Consider the following 20961-nt stretch of genomic DNA (forward strand, 5'->3'; position numbering starts at 1 on the left):
TTTACCGCCACTCCAGACACTCCCCAGTCTCCGTAGACCGCTGGTGAAATGTTTTGACCGGGTAGGACAAACACTGGTGCCGCAACACATATGTTCCTACCGCAACAGGAAACAAGACTGACACGTGATGCTGATGTGTCCGTGACGATCAATATGACTGTGTGTATGACCATGTTCCCATATCGTGTGATGTAGTTTGTAATACATCGCTGTCTGTGTCAGGTTTGGTCCCAGGATCCATTTTTACAAAGGTGGGAACTGTTTACTGCTAACCTGACAGCACACCAACCACAATGGCTGCTACACCTTGTTTGTAGTCCCAGAAAAATCAGAGTCAACAAGTCTGTTTCTCCCTGCCCACTACATCCAACTATATAACAACACTGTAATATGGATTTAATGTCCAACTGAATTGCCACATCATCGCATTTCAAACGCAGAAAACAATGCAACAGGAATGGCCGTTTTAGCTAAGTAGCAACAAGGTAAATGAAATACACAGCAATAGCAGCATGTTCCTGTAATTAGTAATTCATCTCAAGCCGTTTTACAGTCTTAATTTCACCAAGTCATTAAATAATATGCTCATTATCAAATTCAAATGTGTGCTTCGATTACCGCTATTCACCTCAAGGCAGGTGTAAGTGGAGAATTTGTTTCTTTACCGAGTAAATAAATGCATTAGCAGGTTGTTACTGAGGGAGCAGCTGATTCATTCAGTAGGTACCAAAGTCACATTATAAACTCTAGCACTTCCTGCACTTCCAGGGTGGCGCTTTAAGGTGGACATTGACTTTTATAGAAAATCTCTTGGACAGATAGAACATGGGGCAACCTGACTGAAGAGTGTGTATGTGTGTATATATATATATATATGTTTGCCACAACAGCCGTTTGTGTTACTTTTAAACGTGACCCTTTTTTTAAAATAACATTTGTGAAATTTAATTTCAAAATACAGAATATCCATTCTGATAAAGACTAGTTACTCCAGTAACTTACACCGCTTTTTGGTCCATCTGAAAAAGCAATAATTTCTTCAAATAAGTAATGGATATCTTATTTGCAAATGAAACGCTGATCTATTGTGTCCATTACACTGTTAAATAGTATACGTTGTGATGAAAACTGGTTCTTTTTGTGTGTGTGTGTATATGAGAAAGAGAGAGAGAGAGAACACATTATTACCATAAATTTGCTTTAATTTTATATTATATGTGGATTATATGTTGGCCGAGTATAGTTCCCCTGAGACGTCTGTCCAATTACAGCCAGATGTGGTTAAAAAAAAAAACAAGACCGACACCATGTACCCAACATCAGGACCATGTGACTCCCTCAATCAGAAGGAAAATGTATATTAAATAAATATCAAAAAACTGGGAACACTTAAGACAACAGCAATGTGGATCAATGCTAGAAAGTTAAAAAAACATGAATGCAAATAAAGATTTCAACACTTTAAGGTCGATGAGACCGAACAGTGGCGTGAGACTCAGGTAGGTGGCCCCTGTCCTTCATATACACGGTTCAAATATTAAATATTTCAAACCCATTCTTACAAATGGAAGACAACAATTAACAATAACCTTATTAATGTTCTTCCCTTCAAGTCAGCCGTTTGTGATCAGCAACAGAACACTGGTTATACTGGAAATGAATGGCAGGTGACCATTCTGCATATATAAAGATGAAAAAACTACAATAATGATAATCACGTATACACCTTTACTTTAAACACTACACAAATGTCTATTTTTATAATTAATCTTCAACCAGCTGAGTAACAGCCAACGGAAGGGGGTAAAGTCACTCAATTTTACCACCAATAAACTTGTTTAAATCAAACATCAGCTCCATCCAAGAGGACCGCTTAGTATTTATCCACATCATTCAAGAGTTGAGCCCAGGTGACGTCCCTTACGAAAACGGGGTGCCGAGACAAACACTGCTCAGACTACTAAGAACTCACATGTATGCATAACGAATATTCCCACACTGTGAAATCAGGGTGGCCCTTCAAATAAGGAAGTGAGCGTGCTGTTGGGGAAGAGTCATCTCATTCCAGTAACCTAACCCTGGGGTAATGCTGAATGTGATCAGTTGTTTATGGGGAAGAGTCCTGAGAACTAGCATGAGCCAAAAAAGAGACTCCAACATACGATTAGAGAGAAGCGACGGTGCTGACTTATTATTTATAGAGTGTATATAGCTTATTATTTACAACGACGTTTCCTCATTCTTAAACCGCCCGTGCTGCCAGCGCGTCATTGGCTGTCAAGAGAACTGACGGCACCGCAGCGGCCAATGAGGGACGAGCGCGCAGAGAGGGGGCGGGCCGCACGCCGGCAGGGGGGCGATTAAACGGAGGGAGCGCAATTTAAATTCATTGCCAAACATCTGGATGTCGCTGAACGGTAGGAAGCACTCGGGGAGTCTCTGCGGGTGAGGACAAAACCAACAGGCCGCTTCCGCTGTCGGGTCGCGCCACACCGGAGTCAGCAGTCAGACTGTCAGAGGACGGCGGACCTGGACCGACTCCGTGCGCTCTGCGCGCCGCCGGACGGAGCCCCGCGACCCCACACGGATTTCCCGCCTCCACCTGAATCTCAGAAGAACAAGCGGGGGCTTTTTCTGCTGATTTGTTCTGATATACTTGACTCCCAGTCCGGGGGTTCAGGCTCCTAATCCCGGACTCCCGCCCCAATGGGATGGTTTTATGTCATGAGCAGGATGTCCAGCGCTCTGGGGTCGGCTCTAATGGCTGTGAAATAGCGGTGATACACACACGTGTATTTCGTTTAAAGTTGCCAAATTAGAGGGGATAGCGCTCCTGTCGACACCCCGACTCTTCCCCTCCAGACACTCCGCCAAGACACAGCGGTTCATATGAGCGCAGCGTTCAGCCCATCCTTCATGGTGATGCAGCGGCCACTCGGAAGCACCACCGCCTTCAGCATCGACTCTCTGATCGGCGGGCCTCCGCAGCCCAGCCCGGGACACTTCGTCTACACGGGATACCCCATGTTCATGCCCTACAGGTCGGTGGTGCTCCCGCCTCCGCCGCCGCCCCCTCCGTCCCTCTCCCAGGCCGCCCTGCAGCAGGCTCTCCCAGCCACTCACCCGCACCACCAGATGCCCAGCCTGCAGAACGGCTTCTGCTCCAGCCTGGCGCAGGGCATGGCGCTCACCTCCACCCTCATGGCGTCACTGCCCGGCGGGTTCCCCGCGTCGCAGCAGTCGCAGGAGGCCGGCAGGAAGTTCGGCTCGCAGTCCCTCCACTCGGTCTTCGACAAATCTCAGGATATTCGTTTGGACGGCGAGGACGGGAAGAGTTTCCTGGGGAAGGAGTCCGCGGCGCTGCAGGTCTTCCACGAGTCGGAGTCGCTGCCATCCTCCGCAGGTACGAGCGCCTCATTTCTCCCATTTCCACCTCTGACCCGGAAATAGATCGAGGCGTTGAATCGAAGTCCCGTTTCTATTAAAGGGCTTGCAGGTCTTCCACTTGACACGTCTTGCGTCCATGTTTTGTGTTGCCGTTATATTTAAATTTAGCCCTTTGAAAACATGGTTTTAATTTCAGTTAGTGTAAATTGTACCACTCTCAGTCTCTCTTTCTCTCCCGCGGTTTAAAAAGTAAATTTATGAAACGCATGTCTTGTTGAGAATGCTGTAAACTTGTGGAAAAAGACACGGAAATTCTCGTCATGAATGAGACTTGGTTACACGAGCCAAACGGGAAACGTTCCTGTGTACGGTGAACGAATCACACCAGGGCTTTTAGCCAGCCTGCCGAACAAACGTTCAAGCGGGATTGGTTGGTAATGAGCCTTACTGCTGCCCGTGGTGGGTCTCCTTCAGGCGGAGAAAGCCTCGTTCAGCCCCGCGTCCTCCTCCACGTGTTGCCCGCGGCTGGCACCGAATAGCGGACCGTTTGTGCGCAACTGCGCGTCAAAGTTGTGCAAAGTAGTAAATCACGCGGATCAAAATACAAAGATGATTAGTATTGACATGACACCCCCCACCCGACTTCACGTGTCACAATTAACTGTCTCCAGGTAAAGAAACATCAAACATGACCCCCCCGCCCCCCCCTCTCTCTTTCTCTCAGTTCGAGCGCACGGCAAAGAGGACGGCAAGGAGGACGAGTGCCACCGGAAGGACGACAGCTACTGCATGGACAGCGACCTGGACTACAGCTCGGACGACAACGTCACCGGCGGCTCCGCTTGCACGAAGGACGACGGCGACGGCGCCGGCGCGACGGACGACGGCGTGCACGGCTCCGCGGGCGGCGGCGGGAGCACCACGTCCACGGGCAAGAACCGGCGGCGGCGCACCGCCTTCACCAGCGAGCAGCTGCTGGAACTGGAGAAGGAGTTCCACTGCAAGAAGTACCTGTCCCTCACCGAGCGCTCCCAGATCGCGCATGCGCTCAAGCTGAGCGAGGTGCAGGTGAAGATCTGGTTCCAGAACCGGCGTGCTAAGTGGAAACGCGTCAAGGCCGGAAACGTCAACAACAAGACCGGCGAGCCGTCCCGGAACCCCAAAATCGTGGTGCCGATCCCCGTGCACGTCAGCCGCTTTGCAATCAGGAGTCAGCACCAACAGCTGGAGCAAGCCAGACCTTAAGAAGAAAGCGAGCGCCGAGTAAAATAACGAAAATTTCAAAAGGAACAAAAAAGGACCAAAAGACTCGATAACGAGCTGTTAATTTTTTTTTAGTTTTCTTTTTTGGAGACACCAAAAACTGCGTAAAATATTTGGAGTGGCGCTCCTCCTCCTCTTCCTCTAGCTTTTTAACGGGAGGAATCAGGTTGGACGCGCGCGTGTGTGTGTGTGTGTGTGTGTGTGTTGGGGTTACTGCTCGTGCAGCGGCGAGCAGAAGGACTAAATCACTGTAAATACCGAGGACGGTCGTAAAAGAACTCGTCATGGGACCAAATTGAGGACAGTCTATATGATAAACGACACCACGTGTGCTGTACAGTATCATCACATCCGCAACTTATTTTTCAAATTGTTTATCTTTTTTTTTTAGATACCTGTAAGCTTATGTGCTACTGCGGAACTTCACCTGATTTTATCTTATTTTATTGGGTGGGGCAAAGGAAAAAAAATCTACACATGAAACGGAAACAGGCCTCTGTCCCCTAAAAAGGAGCACGTTGAGTTTAGTCTCCGTTTGTCTCCTTCCTCATCAGAGACAAAAAGTTCAAACGTCAACCCCCCCCCCAAAATATCATGCTTTTCGGATATTTATGTTGCTGCTTTGATTTGTATTTTTTCCTTTTTATTTTACAGAAAACACGCTGCTAATTTATTTATAAAATTGTGCAAAAGTAACTAAAAGTAACTAACATTCCATGAGGTTTGAAGTCAAATGATATAGTGTGCATTAAAGCTGGAACATGACCAGGTCTCCCCTGTCTGCGTGGCAGCTTCTCCTGTTTGCTTCATGTTGGCTAATTACCCCGCGGCGGCCCGCGCACTCCGGGACACGTCACGTTCGTTTGTGACGCGGCGTGCGGCCCGGGCACAAGTCCTGATACAGACGAGCGGTTATAACCGCCGCTGCCCTGAGCTCTGCCAGGTAAGGTAAGTCTGACCAGCAAACTCTACACATTTCACTTGGGAGGATTTCTCTCTCCGAGTCGTTACAATCAAACAGCGTTCATCCGCTCGGCGCAATTAAAAGTCTTCAGTCACCAAACCTGACGACTAACCAACGGCTCAATCAGAAGCGCGAGTCAACACGTGCTTTTTAATGAGTCTGGAAGGCCGCGCGCATTAATCCACGAGTAATCCGAGATGAAGAAATAGGAAGAGCAGGCGGCTGCTCCGAAACGACGCATTACAACGCAAGGGCGACTTGGCGCTATTTGGGCGCAGTTCCCGCGTCGCAGCACAAACGTGGTTTATTGCGGAGGCCGGTCCAGATGATCCCGCGGCCCGTGACAGGTCCAGATGTTCCCGCGGCCCGTGACAGCTTTACGTCTCTCCGGGGTGAAGGCCATGTGCTCCTCCTGTGTCACGTGCTTTAAGGAGATCTCTCCGCTCCCCCTAATCTGCTGTTATGACAGGGGGAGGCTCCCATCAGCCGGCTCAAGGTCAGCAGTCCCCCCCCCCCGTGTGTGTTGGTGGGGGTGGGGGTCGTGGCCCGGTGGGAGCCTTGATCTCCGGTCCCACCTTGGCCCGCTGCCGCCTCATTACGGGGCCCTGCACACGTCGTGGTAGTGCGGCCAGCCCGGCCCCGCGCCCCCCCCCCCCTCCTGGGCCCAGTACTACCCGGCCATCACTCTGCCGCTGATGTATTATTTACGCGTCTGTAATTGATAACGCAAATGGAGGAGACGGCACTTTAGCGGGATCAAACAAATAGGGTAAAGGCGCGCGGGCCCGCGGGCCCATTAATTTGTTCCGATTCGCGTTCGGTCGGATTCTTTCCCAGAACGTCCTACGAGGGCAAAGAAGAAAAGGCCGCTTTGATACGTTCAGCCCAACGTCACACACCGAGCCGATCTTCATCCTAACCACAGCTAACGACGAGTCCAAAATACAACTCCGTCCACGGCTCGGACGGAACCAGGCGCCACACGGCGTAACCGTCTTCCTCCTCCTCCCTTCCGGTTTGACCCTGAGAACAATTGTTCCGGCAAACCCGCGTCAAGTGGCCGCTCATGCCGGCCTCATGCCGGCCAGCCTGCTGACGCTGCTGTGATCCCGCCGTTTCCTGTCGACGCGCTCCTCATTTGCATCCCCACCAAGACAAAACCCAATTTATGGAGTTTCCCTTCGGACACACGGAGTCCAAATACAATCAACAAATGAAGCGATTCTGTTCTATTCTATATTGCAACCTGTTGGAAGACCGAGCCGAACCGAGCAGCGCAGAACCGAGCAGAGCAGCGCCGAACCGAGCAGAGCAGCGCATGGTGGCGGCGGCGACGCTGTTTCGCTCATTCGACAATTTTGTGTTTGTTTTGTGTGAAAGCTGCCGAGTCTGTCCGCCACACCGAGGGGCCACTGGCGCGCGCTCTGCCGCGCGGGATGAAGCCAGCTCGTGCCCCGGCTCCACCGCGGACCTCGGTGTGATAGCAGCGTTTAGAGACGGTACATGCTTCCTTACCGCAGTCCGCGCTGTGATTCATGGTCTGAAATTCTTCCAGCACGTTTCCTATTAATCTAAAATCCCAACTCGTCGCCCCCGCAGAAAAGGTGAATTATTGTAAAGTGCAGATTTATGGGGACTGCCCGCAGGCACACACACACGCGCGCTTAAAAAAAGAAAAAACGCCCAAGTGAAGAGCGATGGCCCAGCCACCACAGCAGCGAGCTGGTCCATGGAGTCTCCCTGCTCCGACAAGACATTTAGAAATAAACACAACTGTTGGGATGTGGAGACTGGCTTAAAGTAAACCTTTTCTCTCAAACGGCACATCCGACCTCAAAATATCAACACACCGAGAGAGACGGAGGGGGAGAGAGAGAGGGAGAGTTAAGCCTGCTGACAACGGTACCCCAACTCTAATGAATTTTTTTGGCAAATTGTAATCAAGCCGGGCCGTCGCGGTCTGCTGATAAATGAGTCCCGGGGGATTTGGCCCCGGCCTCCGCTTTTCACTCCCGTGTGCAGCGGCACCCCCAACACCCCCCCTCCTAACACCCAGCACTAAATTAACAGCAACTTGTCTGATCTTCAAATTAACCCCCGATAATTAATTCTGATGGGGCCATGTGGGGGCCACCCCGCCCCGGTCCGTGTTGGACACGAACGGATTCTCACGGAACCGGAAACGGACACGCAAGCGCACTCCACATTCGCGCGGGCCCCATTACTGACTCGTTTTGAATTACTGTTTGGCGTTTCTATACACACACACACGCGCGCGCGCGCACACACACACAACGCTGTGTGTGTGTGTGTGTGTGTGTGTCCGCGCTCCTGATGAGGAGGACAGATGAACTGCATGAATTATTAAAGCAAGTCCCGTTTTTACCTTTAAAACAAAAGCACTTAAAATTAAAAACAAACTGATGTCAGTGTGTGGCTCAGCCTCCGTGGACACTGCTAAATTAATTTGGCAACATTAACTGAATGCTGATAAAATGGTTGAATATTGATTATCAAATTGTTTAAGAGCTGCATCCCATGACCGTGTTAAAACACAAAAACGCCTTTTATTTCCTCCCTTAAGAGAACACAAAACAACGCTTCATTAAAAACATTACAAAATGAATGCATTACTACCGTGACGAATTTTGCAAACGCGTATCTTTTAAGATATATATATATATATATATAAATTACAAGTATTTTCATACTTTTTGAGAAAATTCGGATTGTTCCGCCAAAAGTCAATATTTGTCCTCGACACAATGTATTTCAGGGTAAAACCAGAGAATAAGACAGCGTCTCGTGCAGCAAAGGGAAGTCATTAAACTGGTTTGTTAAAAACCAGTCGTGCTTTACAGGCGGTGGTGGACTCACGACACGTCTGCACGTAAACAACCATGTCAATAAAGGTTTCAAACATACTACAAACACCGATTCACAGCGAAGATTAGCGAAAATACCTTTCCAGTTTACTCTCTCGAATAGTCTGAAAACACGCAACACAACTCAAACACACACACTCGTTTCACTATCCTTATGATGACCCTCCCCCCATTGACTAATTCATTTGCTAGCCCTTAACCCTAACCTTAACCACGCAGACTATATGCCTGACCCTGAGCCTAACCTTAAAACCAAGTCCTAACCCTAAAATACACCCTAATTTAGTTGCGAGCGCCTCTGAAAGGACCACACAAGGTAGGTGGTTTCTGCTTTTGCTATCCTAATGAGGACATTTGGGCCACATTAGGATAGTTCAATATGCGCGCGCGCACACACAACCACCCTGGATGTGCACCTGGCGGACGCTCTTGCGGCCCCGTCAGCCTGTTGGGCGTGACGTCACCGGGATAACGTGACTGTGAACTTTGAGCTCCTCGCGGTTCGGGTCGCCGTTAACGCTCAGACCTGTTCAGCTGATCGACCGAAAACCGAAGGCACCGTGTTCGTTCGCTCGTGTGTCTAAATTTGATTTTTTGGTTGAAAAGCTTTTCATTTCCGCTCTGCATCTTTAAAAGGGTTCCACCTCGAGCCGTTTCCGCTCGTGGTGGACTCGGACAGTTCGCCATCACCCAGTCGTCCCAATTACGAGGAATACGTCTTCGTCTAAACGAGTTGACTGATTTCATTATGATTATTAAACACTTATGTCCCTTCATTAGATTTTACAGGTGTAGCTGCTGTAGCTGGATGCTATCCAGAGTGACACGGAGGTGATTTCATGGTTAAATGAACCGACTTGTATTTCCCGTTATAGTGGTTTTATCATTTAGCGAGCGGGGCCCTTTGAGAAAGCGCGCCCGCATCATAGAGAGCGTGCCTGTCAACACAACACACATCCTCAGCACAAACACATCATCGTGTAATTATAACATTTTTCTCTGACTCCTGGCTCATATGTCAGTACACATACTGTTGGAGAATGACTCATTTTCTCCTTTCCCATGTTGAACTAGACGCGGCCAGACGGTTCAGTGGGAGAGAGCTTCCGGTCTGCTCTCCCCGCTTCCCGCCAGCCTGGTCGGATCCGTCTGACTTGGCCTGACACGCCGAGGATGCTCCGGCTCGCTCTCTTCACGCCTCATTTGGGCGCCCCTCTTGCGTTCATAATGGGCTCCTCGTCGACCCGGTTCAAACCCTCTGCTTCCCGACGCCGTCACCGACGTCAGGCAGCAGAAGGCACCCATTCCCCGGCAGGCCGCTCCCTCTCTGAGTGAAGATCAACCCTTTAAGATAGCGGTTCTCACCCTTTTTGGGGTCCTGGACCCCCTGCGTATTTCTGATCTACCCTGAGGACCCCTCCACCTGATCTTGGGGGAGGGGGGGTTGCGATTTGATAGAAACAGTAGAAACTGCATTTTAAATTGCATTATAGCATTTATTCACTCTTTGGGGCAAAAATAAGAGCTGTCAGTTGTAACTTAGATATAGTTAACAAAACAGAATTCTTATGCAGTAACTTTCAGATATATGTAACGAAACAGAATATGTATTCAGTAACTTTCAGATATATGTAACAAAACAGAATATGTATTCAGTAACTTTCAGATATATGTAACGAAACAGAATTCTTATGCAGTAACTTTCAGATATATGTAACAAAACAGAATATGTATTCAGTAACTTTCAGATATATGTAACGAAACAGAATATGTATTCAGTAACTTTTAACAATGCAAACGGGAGCGAGATCTCTTATTAAAATACAATAAATTACACTTGTGAAACAGATGTAATTAGAGAAAAAAGTCCTGTTACCCTTTATAGTTTAGGTAGATAAAGGTCTCGGTCACATCTGAGTAAAATAATCCTATTTCTATAAATGTCATAGGATCTTTTTTTTAAAAGATATTTTATTTTCACGGACCCCTTGCAATTACACCACGGACCACTAGGGGTCCGCGGACCCCCGGTTGAGAAACACTGCTTTAAGAGACTTCGTGGAAACCTACGGAAGGCCGTTTCAGCAAATAACCTCTTAGAAATGTAGCACTTGCGCCCCCTACTGCTAATAAAAGGGCAGTGCCCTGAGTTCATATATATACTCCCTTTACTTCTGTTATATCTGTGCGCCCTAAACCTGACCAGCAAATATATATATATAACCACTGGAATTCCGTTAACTTCTAACTTAATGGCCTTTATTCCCGCCACTAAGTTAAACACTTCGGTCAAGGATATCACACAACTCAGTTATGTATGGTATGATTTATTTTGACAATAGTAATAACGACCGTAACAAAACTGCTCTCTCCTTTGCTCCTTTTACAGGAACTAAATACACACACACACACACACACACACACACACACACACACACACACACACACACACACACACACACACACACACATATATATATAACCCAAAAAACAATAATACAGTTAAGTAACCCAAATAAACGTGTTTCTAATGAGTAAACAAAAATTTCAGGGGTTTTGATCAAAAACAGTAATTACTTCAATAAAAAAAGGTAGTCGGTTTAATAACCCTCGTACAACTTTCACATGAAATGCACTGTGCCTGGACCGTTTAATTAGATTTGTAAAACCACCTTAAACAGTGATTACACACCATAAATCAGTAGCGGGCCGTGCATCTCAGACCTAGTCCTTCGGTGAGACGTCACGTCCTCATGATTACACAAAGACAGTCGTCATGTCGCTATGCTACATTGTTTTAGTCGCAGAAGTGGTTATTATCAGCAAGTTATTTAACACTTTTCACTTTCACAACAGCGACATCGTGTGGCTACATGCTGTAACGTACAGCCTTACGGGAAGTAATCCCGCTGGACATATAAATATGCTATCAAAAAAATCAATAAACATCCCAGCCGGGCCGCTGGCCATGAAAACAATCAAACATTAAGCAAACCAACTAGCTGTACAAAAAAATAAATTTCATTCACCAGTGTTGTCTTTTTGAAGACAAAATCCATTCTCCTTTCTTTCTGGATGAAACGGTCTATCACATGGTCATAGAGCACTCCTCTGGCTTTTAAATCCATCAGAACGTCCTTTTCCGTGCCAATGGAGGCCAATGCTGAGAGTCGTGTCTGTCCCGTTGTATTCCTGGAATACCTTTTTATTCTTTTAAGTGCTGAAAATATCCTTTCAACAGATGCCGTAGAAACCGGGACTGTCACAGCTAAACAAGTCTGAATGCATAGAGTTGGTGCATTGCGTCATGCAGTTTCTTCTGTTGGAGGAACATGAGCAGGTCTGCAGGAGTCTTTCCTTGAAAAATCAGCCATAGAATACATGACTGAGTTGTCTTCAGACGGGGCAGGACGAACAGGGTCCCGTGACTCTGTCAGTCTGGATAAGAGAGCATTGGGAAATGCGACTTTGAATACAGGGGAGGGAACTGCTGTGGATCGAGAAGGGAAAGGAAAGCAAGTTTCTCGTGGTCTTTAAATCTATTTGTGATCCGAGTCTGAATGTTGTCGATGATGTCACTGTGCAGTTTCGGTATTTTAAACCAATGTCAATTCTCTCATCTTCGCTGCACCTTGTGTCAGGACTAAATTAAAGGTGTGCGCATAATAGTGGATAAATAGAGCCAGAGGGCTCTGCTGTTTCACTTTAACCTGGACTCCCTTTAAACCGGATGCCATGGAGGTTACACACTGGGTCACAACTTTATGCACACACTCATTCTCCTCCAGAAATTTGAGGTTGAGAGCTGCAATGTTTTCTGCTCGCTTGCCCTCAGTCACATCTTCAAACTTGAAAAATCTCTGACACCACAGTCAGTCACATAGTACAGCACAAGAGAAAGCTGTGCTGCATTGCTCACGTCCATGGATTCATCGACCATAACCGCAACAAATGGTGCTTTGCTTATCACCTCTTTAATTGCTTCCCCCAGTACATCACCAACAGCACTAATCAAATCGTTCTGTATTTTTCCTGAGGTGCCAGTGAACACCCTTGTTGGTAGATAGGTGGTGATGCAAGTCCTTGTCATGCTTGGCCAAAAATGAAAGAAGCGCCAGATAATACCTTTATTAGTTGAGTCCTTGCCCTCATCATGACAGCAAAATGCTAACTCAGCTTCTTCAATATCTCCCTGTTCTGTCTCACTTTTACATTGTGCATTTCTATTTCCCTTCTTCACTGCTAATTTAGTTGCAGGTCCACTCGTGTCCCCAAATGTTTTGAGTTTGACTGTTGCCTGGAGATGTCCTGTGCTATCCTGGTGTTTTAATGCTGACTTGGTAAGACAAGCCCGTCTTTGGAAGCCTGTGTAATTCCATGACCCATTCTCTGACAAGAAAAGCAATCATGCCCAGCAGTAAAGTTTTCCGCTTTGCGCGGATCCAGTGAACCACGGGTAGGTGCATGCCTGGAAATGCCACACACACGTCTTCCCCAGTTGGGTCAGAGCCGCTAATTGTGAGGTTGGCTCTGCCCATCTCCACAATCCTTTGCTTGTCCCCCAAACGATCGTCTTGAAAATGGCGTGACTAATAAATCTTCCACCACATCATTCACAAGTTCACCTTGACATATTCTCATTCACAGCTAGCTAGCTTAGCTAAATAAATCAAAAACACAAACACTAGCCAACATTAGGCACCAGCTACCACGATGCGCTGCGGAATGGAACAACAACGGTTTCAACCACAGACCTAGGTGCTGCTGCTGATTGGCTGAACAATCAGTCATGTAGGAAGTATGCAGCGGAGGCCCTATGAGGCTGTGCAAGCATAAAAGAATACACCCATCCACTACACATCAAAATCTGGTTAGTTGAGTAATGCATCAATCCAGTATTAACGCCTAACTTGTTTAGATAGCGGAGACCTTCACGCGAGATGCCGAAGGCGCTGGCAAGGAGTCTTCTCACACGGTTACAACAGAGAGAAAAAGCTGATTGGTTGTTGTTGTTTTTTGGCTGAGAGACTGCAAGCAGAGCCTCCCAAATTCGTATGTGTAGTCGAAATTGAAATGTCACACGATATTAACAGACTGATTAAAAGATTGTATTATTTATGAAAGGGTTGTCCTTTTTCTGTGGAGTCTTAGGCCTTGACCGAAGGCCTAGAAGGCCCTGACGGTTCGCCACCGCCATAAATACCATAAACCTAGGTTGTGCTAAGCCGGCATTTGAATAAAAATAAAACCCTGGTTGCAGGCCTGAATGGCGGCTTGTGTTCGGTGTGGCCGCAAACTAAAATGACCCCTTTCGCTCACTGCCGAGCTACAGAAATGACTGCAAAGGACCTTTAGTGATGCCGACCGAGGCTAGATGTTACTGTCCGTTAAGTATCAGCACCGGCAAGTCCAGGCAGGCAGCTGGTAAACACTACGGTGTACGCAGATACAAGTCGATGTCCCTGTCCTCTGTTCTCCAGGCGGGTGGACAGCGGGAACGACGAAATAAATTATCTTTAAATGTAAAACCGCCCATTGATCTGGCAAGCACCAGCTATCGATAACCCCCACTTGTTGGGCAAACAAATGGAATGAGCGGCGACTATACTGTTTGGCTAGCGGCCAATGCTAATCGTCCAACCTTTTCCAACTCAGCTTTGTCCAGTAAAAATCCTCTTCACCAGTCAATGCCGCTTATTCTCAAAAAGTCCTCATGTTGACAACTCCAGAAACCGCTACAATAACCATGCTTTTAGACTTAAACTTTTTGGACTAAAGCTCTCGATGTGTGAACATTAACTTATTGCTTCTATTACACACCTGCTTCCCATCACCACTGTGGGACGGAGTCCCGTGCTGCAAAACGACATGCCTACACCACTCCCTCTCCTCACACTGCAACTTTTGTTTTTTTTTAACCAATCACACCACTCTGAACTCCCTGGCCACGGATACTGCACCACTTTTCAACCAATCACATCAAGGTACGTTCCATTCCAGTTAAATAATCTTGTCTTCTGTGTTTAACCCATTTCTCTTGTGTTAACTTTTTTTCCTCCCCAACTAAGCCTAAATTTCACACTAGGTTACATTCCCCCGCCCCTTTTACATGTGAATGCCCTCATTCACTTATTTGAAATTTCACATTCAACATATATTTCAGGGTGTAGACTATTTTAATTGTGTGACTACTTGCCTATCCTGATAGTAAGACCTCTGTGAACAACAGTGATAGGTTGATCCCTGGCCTTACCGGGTTCATCATAGGTAAGTCTAACCACTGGCTTTAATCTTTTGGCCACAGCCTGCAGTTCAGGAATCTCTCCTCCCTAAGCGCTACTGGCTCCCTCTTGGTCCTCTTCTTTCATGGCTATCTGGTAGTAGCCACTTCTCAAACCCAGTACTGAGAACCACTGGCTTCCAAAGACGCAATCCAACGTGTCGTCGACGCGTGGCGTGATGTACTGGTCAGGTATCGTGCGGCTGTTCAAAGTTCGGTAGTCAATGCACATCTGAGCTTTCCCACTTCTCTTTCTTGCAATCACTATAGGTGATGCGTATGGGCTCCGGGACTCCTTTATTATGCCAGCTGCCAACAGCTCTTGGATGTGCCTCCTCATGTCATCAAGATCAGCCAGAGCAAGGCGTCTAGACCGCTCACAGGATGGTCGATCGTCAGAGAGTCTAATGCTATGCTCCACTCCTTTAGCTAACCCCACGTCCCATTCACTCAGGGAGAAGACATCAGCTCTTTGGGTTAGTATCTGGCGGAGTCTCTTTCCACTCTTCGGGTATGGGCGAGTCCCCGAAGTTGATTTGGGTGGCATCAAAACCCTCTTGACTGAAGTTCTCGTTTAGGCACAGGCTTTACCACATCGGTAGGGTATAAGTGACCCAAGGTGGTGCCCTCTGCTATGACGACTTCCTTCAGCGACTCGTTCTGTAGCAACATGGGGAACTGGTTGACATCAACGGCATAATATGGCGCATCAGTAGCACACCCGCTGGAAGAGGATTCGATGGCGACTCGACCGGCGTCAGTATTTCTTTACCCATCAGTTGCTCAAACTCCACACAGCAGATGGCCGGACAGCGGAGCTCAAGGGGTAGAAGAAGTGGCCCTGGCTCTAACCATTTCAGGCAGCCAACTTCCACATCCTTATTTTCTGGTTGCCCAGCACTGGTGCTCGGGGGTGATTCGGCAATATAATCCCCCTTTACTTCCCGTGTGCTGATGCTTTTCACTCCAGCTGTCTCTCCATATAGTCTGGGCAAACGCTTGGGAAATCTTGCCTTGGCGTTGGTCCCAACGATAAGATTGGTGTTTGGTCTGGGCCTCCTTGGAGCAGGGCAGATCAGTGCTAGAACCAATATAGTGGCTGGACTGCCTGTCACTTTCCGGGGGAATTCCATATCCACCACAACATAGCCCCAAATGTCTAGGCCTCCAACGGGGTAGATGGGGATATCAGATACATGTTTGTTGTACCATCCCTCGAATATTATGGTTACCTGGGAACCACTATCCAACAGGGCGTCACATAAGTGTCCATTCACCTTCACTGACTCAATGGATGGGGGCCCTATTACGCCTTTAGGGAGGTCTCTTGCTCTCAGCAGATCTACTGCACTTTACTTGGATGTACCAACAACATTATCTGTAGTCCTTGCTGTGTTAGGCAGCTGGGTTGTTGCCTTTCGCCTTCTTTAGTGACTGTATTAACTTCTGAATTACATTGCTTTGATTTTCTGGGTTCTTACATTTTCCAGCTAAGTGTCCATTATCCCTCAACAGTAACAGAAGTGTTCAGAGACTGTGACATCTTCTGGGGGTGTTTGGGAGAGGACATGATGTCTCCACGGTCAAAACAGCAGCTGGGGTCTCAGTTTGGCACACTCCCTTGTTGCTGAGTTTTTGTTGCAAACTCTTCACTTGTTTCTTTAGAGCTGACACTTCTGGATCAATGCGAGGTTCTGGTGTTTGCCCCGTGTCAACGTGGACTTTCTTCCCCCTCTACTCGACAGTCGAGTGGGACTTAGCTGCAGAGCCGGCCCAAGGCATAAGCGAACTAAGCGGTCGCTTAGGGCCCCCACACCAGCAGGACAGGGCAGGGCAGCGCTTCATATTCTTCCTCAATCCAGATCTCACTGAGCAGTTCTAAGAAAATTGGGGGGTTGGCCTTTCTCTCAATCGGAGTTCAATTAACATCAGATCAGCAGTGACAGCGACCCGAAGTAGCTGCTCCACATGGGCTCGGTCCATGCTGCTGGTTGGGAGACCCCCTCTCTGGACCACTTGGGCCAAAGACCGCTCTAGTCTCTTCAGAAAGTCAGATGCCTTTTCGCCCTTTTGCTGCTGCGTCATGTGAAAAGTACTAAACGTCACCCGATTCTACTGTCCCTGAAGCTTTTTCGAGGGCTTCCAATGGGCTAACATCTGGGCTACAGACGCACGGCTTTGACGATCTCCAATGCGGGTCCCTTGAAACTTTCCAAAATCCTTCTCCGTTTTCTTTCGCATGGCAGTCACTTTCTTCCACCATTCGGTTTGCTGGTTCTAACCAATGGTTCAAACTGCTCTTCTCCGGCTGGAGTTGGTAGGGTCCCTGGAAATATGCGAAGGAGACAATAGCCACCACTCTGAGGTTGGTTTGGAGGTTTTGTCCAGCAGCTCCCCTACAGCGCACAAAATGGTCTCAGTGGATGAAAGGGGTGCGGGTGGAGCGAATAAAGCCTGCATGTCTCCTTCGATTTCCCCCTCAGTTTGCAAGAACTATGGGCCACGCCTCCATTCCTTCTGCAGGTAACACAATTAACCCACCTTGTCTGGCGTTGGACCTTCTCCCTCGAACACGTACACGTCCCAATCTCTCAATAGTTTGAACAGTGTCTTCTATTTTGCCAACTTCAACCTCTGCCAGGACAATAATGATCAGGGCATGATCCTCTTCTACGCCTTCACCTCTAAACCAGCTTTTCAAATCGCTCATAAGCATAGCGTGGCTCTCCATTTTAACTTTACTGGTATGATTGCTATATTTAAAGGTTAGACATATTAAACCGAAGGTTACCTGTTAATAAGTTGCTATACAATTAGGATTAATCCGTAAATGATTACAGAACTGTACAGAATAGGTTTCGTTTTAAGCCTTTATTACTCGTTTATTATTTTGTCGTGGAAATAGTAATAGTTGGGTTCTTATACTTTTTGCCTACAGGCAGGAGACGCAACATAAATCCCAGCGGTGCCTCCGTTTTATGTAGCACTTGTGCCCCCTACTCGTAATGAAAGGGCGGTGCCCTGAGTTCGTATACTCCCTTTACTTTTGTTATATTATTTATTCCGTGCGTCCTAAACCTGACCAGGAAATATATATATATGGGTGGTTGACATATAACCCTGAAAAAAGTTTTTTTTTTACTGAGTCTTTGGTTTCCACAAATATATGCGCTCTTTTATATTTTGTCGTGGAATCTGAATTTATTCACCAGTTTGTAATTTTGTACCTATAATCGTCATATGGTGTGACATTAAAGCTATTGTATATAAAATGAAATTGGTGTATATTTTGTCCGAAGTATTCACTTTATCATAATTCCTCAATTTTTATCTTGAGATCCAGCATTTCCCTCTGCAAATTCATTAATTTTTTATTATTTTTCTTATCGTGCTAATTAAGACATCTGTCCTCGTCTTTCAACGTATTTCCAATTCATTCTGACAAACCATGTTATAAATATATCAAAATGCTTGCGATTGTTAATGATAATATTTCCATCTGTTCCAATGGGATTTTGAGGATTTATCACTAACAAAGCCTTTTTATTGTCACAATTCTGAACGTCACACCAAATGATATGGTGTCACGCCATAGGATGAACCACACCACACCACAATGTCACTGCAAAATGTGCATTATATGCATTTAATATTATAAACAAAACATCTTCAGAAAAATCACATCTGTGTGGAACATTGTGTTACTAAACAATGTCTAAAACAAGTCACTCAGAAGTGTGTAACACTGCGACACTAAACATTGGACAACACTTGTGCTATTGGCAACTAAATCACTCATTGCAACAAGGTTGCAGAACAGAGGTTTTCTTCCATTTCATTTAGAACATTAATTTGATACAGGACATAAGTTCATTTACAAACCCCAATTCCAATGAAGTTGGGACGTTGTGTAAAACAAATAAAAACAGAATACAATGATTTGCAAATCCTTTTCGACCTACATTCAATTGAATACACTACAAAGACAAGATATTTAATGTTCAAACTGATAAACTTTATTATTTTTTGCAAATATTCACTTATTTTGAATTTGATGCCTGCAACACGTTCCAAAGAAGCTGGGACAAGGGGCATGTTCACCACTGTGTTACACCACCTTTCCTTTTAACAACACTCAATAAGCGTTTGGGAACTGAGGACACTAATTGTCGAAGCTTTGTAGGTGGAATTCTTTCCCATTCTTGCTTGATGTACGACTTCAGTTGCTCCAACAGTCCGGGGTCTCCGTTGTCGTATTTTGCGCTTCATAATGCGCCACACAGTTTCAATGGGAGACAGGTCTGGACTGCAGGCAGGCCAGTCTAGTACCCGCACTCTCTTACTACGAATCCACGCTGTTGTAACAAGTGCAGATTGTGGCTTGGCATTGTCTTGCTGAAATAAGCAGGGACGTCCCTGAAAAAGACGTCACTTGAATGACAGCATATGTTGCTCCAAAACCTGTATGGACCTTTCAGCATTAATGGAGCCTTCACAGATGTGCAAGTTACCCATGCCATGGGCACTAACACACCCCCATACCATCACAGATGCTGGCTTTTGGACTTTGCGCTGATAACAATCTGGATGGTCCTTTTCCTCTTTAGCCCGGAGGACACGACGTCCATGATTTCCAAAAACAATTTGAAATATGGACTCGTCAGACCACAGCACACTTGTCCACTTTAGGTCAGTCCATCTCAGATGAGCTCGGGCCCAGAGAAGCCGGTGGTGTTTCTGGGTGGTGTTGATATGTGGCTTTCGCTTTGCATGGGAGAGTTTTAACTTGCACTTGTAGATGTAGCGACGAACTGTGGTAACGGACGATGGTTTTCCCAAGTGTTCCTGAGCCCACGTGGTAATATCCTTTACAGAATGATGTCAGTTTTTAATTCAGTGCCGCCTGAGGGGTCGAAGGTCACGGGCATTCAATGTTGGTTTTCGGCCTTGCCGCTTACGTGCAGAGATTTCTCCGGATTCTCTGAATCTTTTGATGATATTATGGACTGTAGATGATTAAATCCCTAAATTCCTTGCGATTGTAAGTTGAGAAACGTTGTTCTTAAACTGTTGGACTATTTGCTCACACAGTTGTTCACAAAGTGGTGAACCTGGCCCCGTCCTTACTTGTGAACGACTGAGCCTTTCGGGGATGCTCCTTTCATACCCAATCATGACACTCACCTGTTCCCAGTTAACCTGTTCACCTGTGGAATGTCCCAAACAGGTGCTTTTTGAGCATTCCTCAACTTTCCCAGTCTTTTGTTGCCCCTGTCCCAGCTTCTTTGGAACGTGTTGCAGGCATCAAATTCAAAGTGAGTGAATATTTGCAAAAAACAATAAAGTTTATCAGTTTGAACATTAAATATCTTGTCTTTGTAGTGTATTCAATTGAAGATACGTCAAAAACGATTTGCAAATCATTGTATTCTGTTATATTCACGTTTTACACAACATCCCAACTTGATTGGAATTGAGGTTTGTAGAAAAGAAGTTAAAGCACAACTGAATATCACAAGTTTAATGATACCTTCCTACCTATGTCAGCTGAAGTTTTTATGTCTGTGTTCACACCTCATTAAACACAAGCCAGTCATATTTCAGGAGTGTGGCAAAACGTCTGCATGGCTTGGGTTTTGATATTTCACAGACAATTTCATTGTGATGATAAAAAATGCAGTCTGCTTTGTTTGGCCAGACAAAGGCATTTTTCCTTCCAAATTGTTGCATACAGTTCACCTGCAACTCATCGTCACCATATATCCCGATGATCTGACCCACATATGGTTTGTCATCATATTTAACGATAACAAACTGGCCCTCCATGTATGTTCCTCTTCATCTGAACTTGTCTCAGGGTCAGGCTGATGTGATGTGGCATTTTCCTTCCGCTTTTCATCATTGAGTTTTCTCTTTAACACTTGTGTTTTTCTGCGTTTTTCGCTGAGCCTTAAGCTTCTGTATCTCTGCTCTATGATGGCTTGGTGATGGTGATGTTGGTGGACTTTCCAGGTTTTGTGCTGGACCAGGATGTTCTGGTGTGCTACTTCGTACTGGCACTGGATCAGGCTGGACTTCCACATCACGGTTAAATTAGTTTTCTGGGGATGAAGGGCTTAAATTCATTACCATTTGTAGATTTCTTCTCTTTGCCCTGTATTTTGACTGTGCATTTCTCCATA

At 46.4% G+C, this 20961-nt stretch overlaps 1 protein-coding gene across 1 annotated transcript; it reads left to right on the forward strand.

Moving 5' to 3' along the window:
• Positions 1 to 2407: 2407 nt before the first annotated feature.
• On the forward strand, positions 2408 to 5423 carry gbx2 (gastrulation brain homeobox 2). Its single transcript, XM_056301390.1, has 2 exons — positions 2408 to 3403; positions 4112 to 5423. Exons 1-2 carry the CDS (start codon positions 2890 to 2892, stop codon positions 4630 to 4632), a joined length of 1035 nt encoding a protein of 344 aa, XP_056157365.1. The 5' UTR covers positions 2408 to 2889; the 3' UTR covers positions 4633 to 5423.
• The last annotated feature ends 15538 nt before the right edge of the window (positions 5424 to 20961 follow it).

The sequence above is a fragment of the Lampris incognitus genome, chromosome 21 (assembly GCF_029633865.1).
Source record: "Lampris incognitus isolate fLamInc1 chromosome 21, fLamInc1.hap2, whole genome shotgun sequence".
NCBI classification, from domain to species: Eukaryota; Metazoa; Chordata; class Actinopteri; order Lampriformes; family Lampridae; genus Lampris; species Lampris incognitus.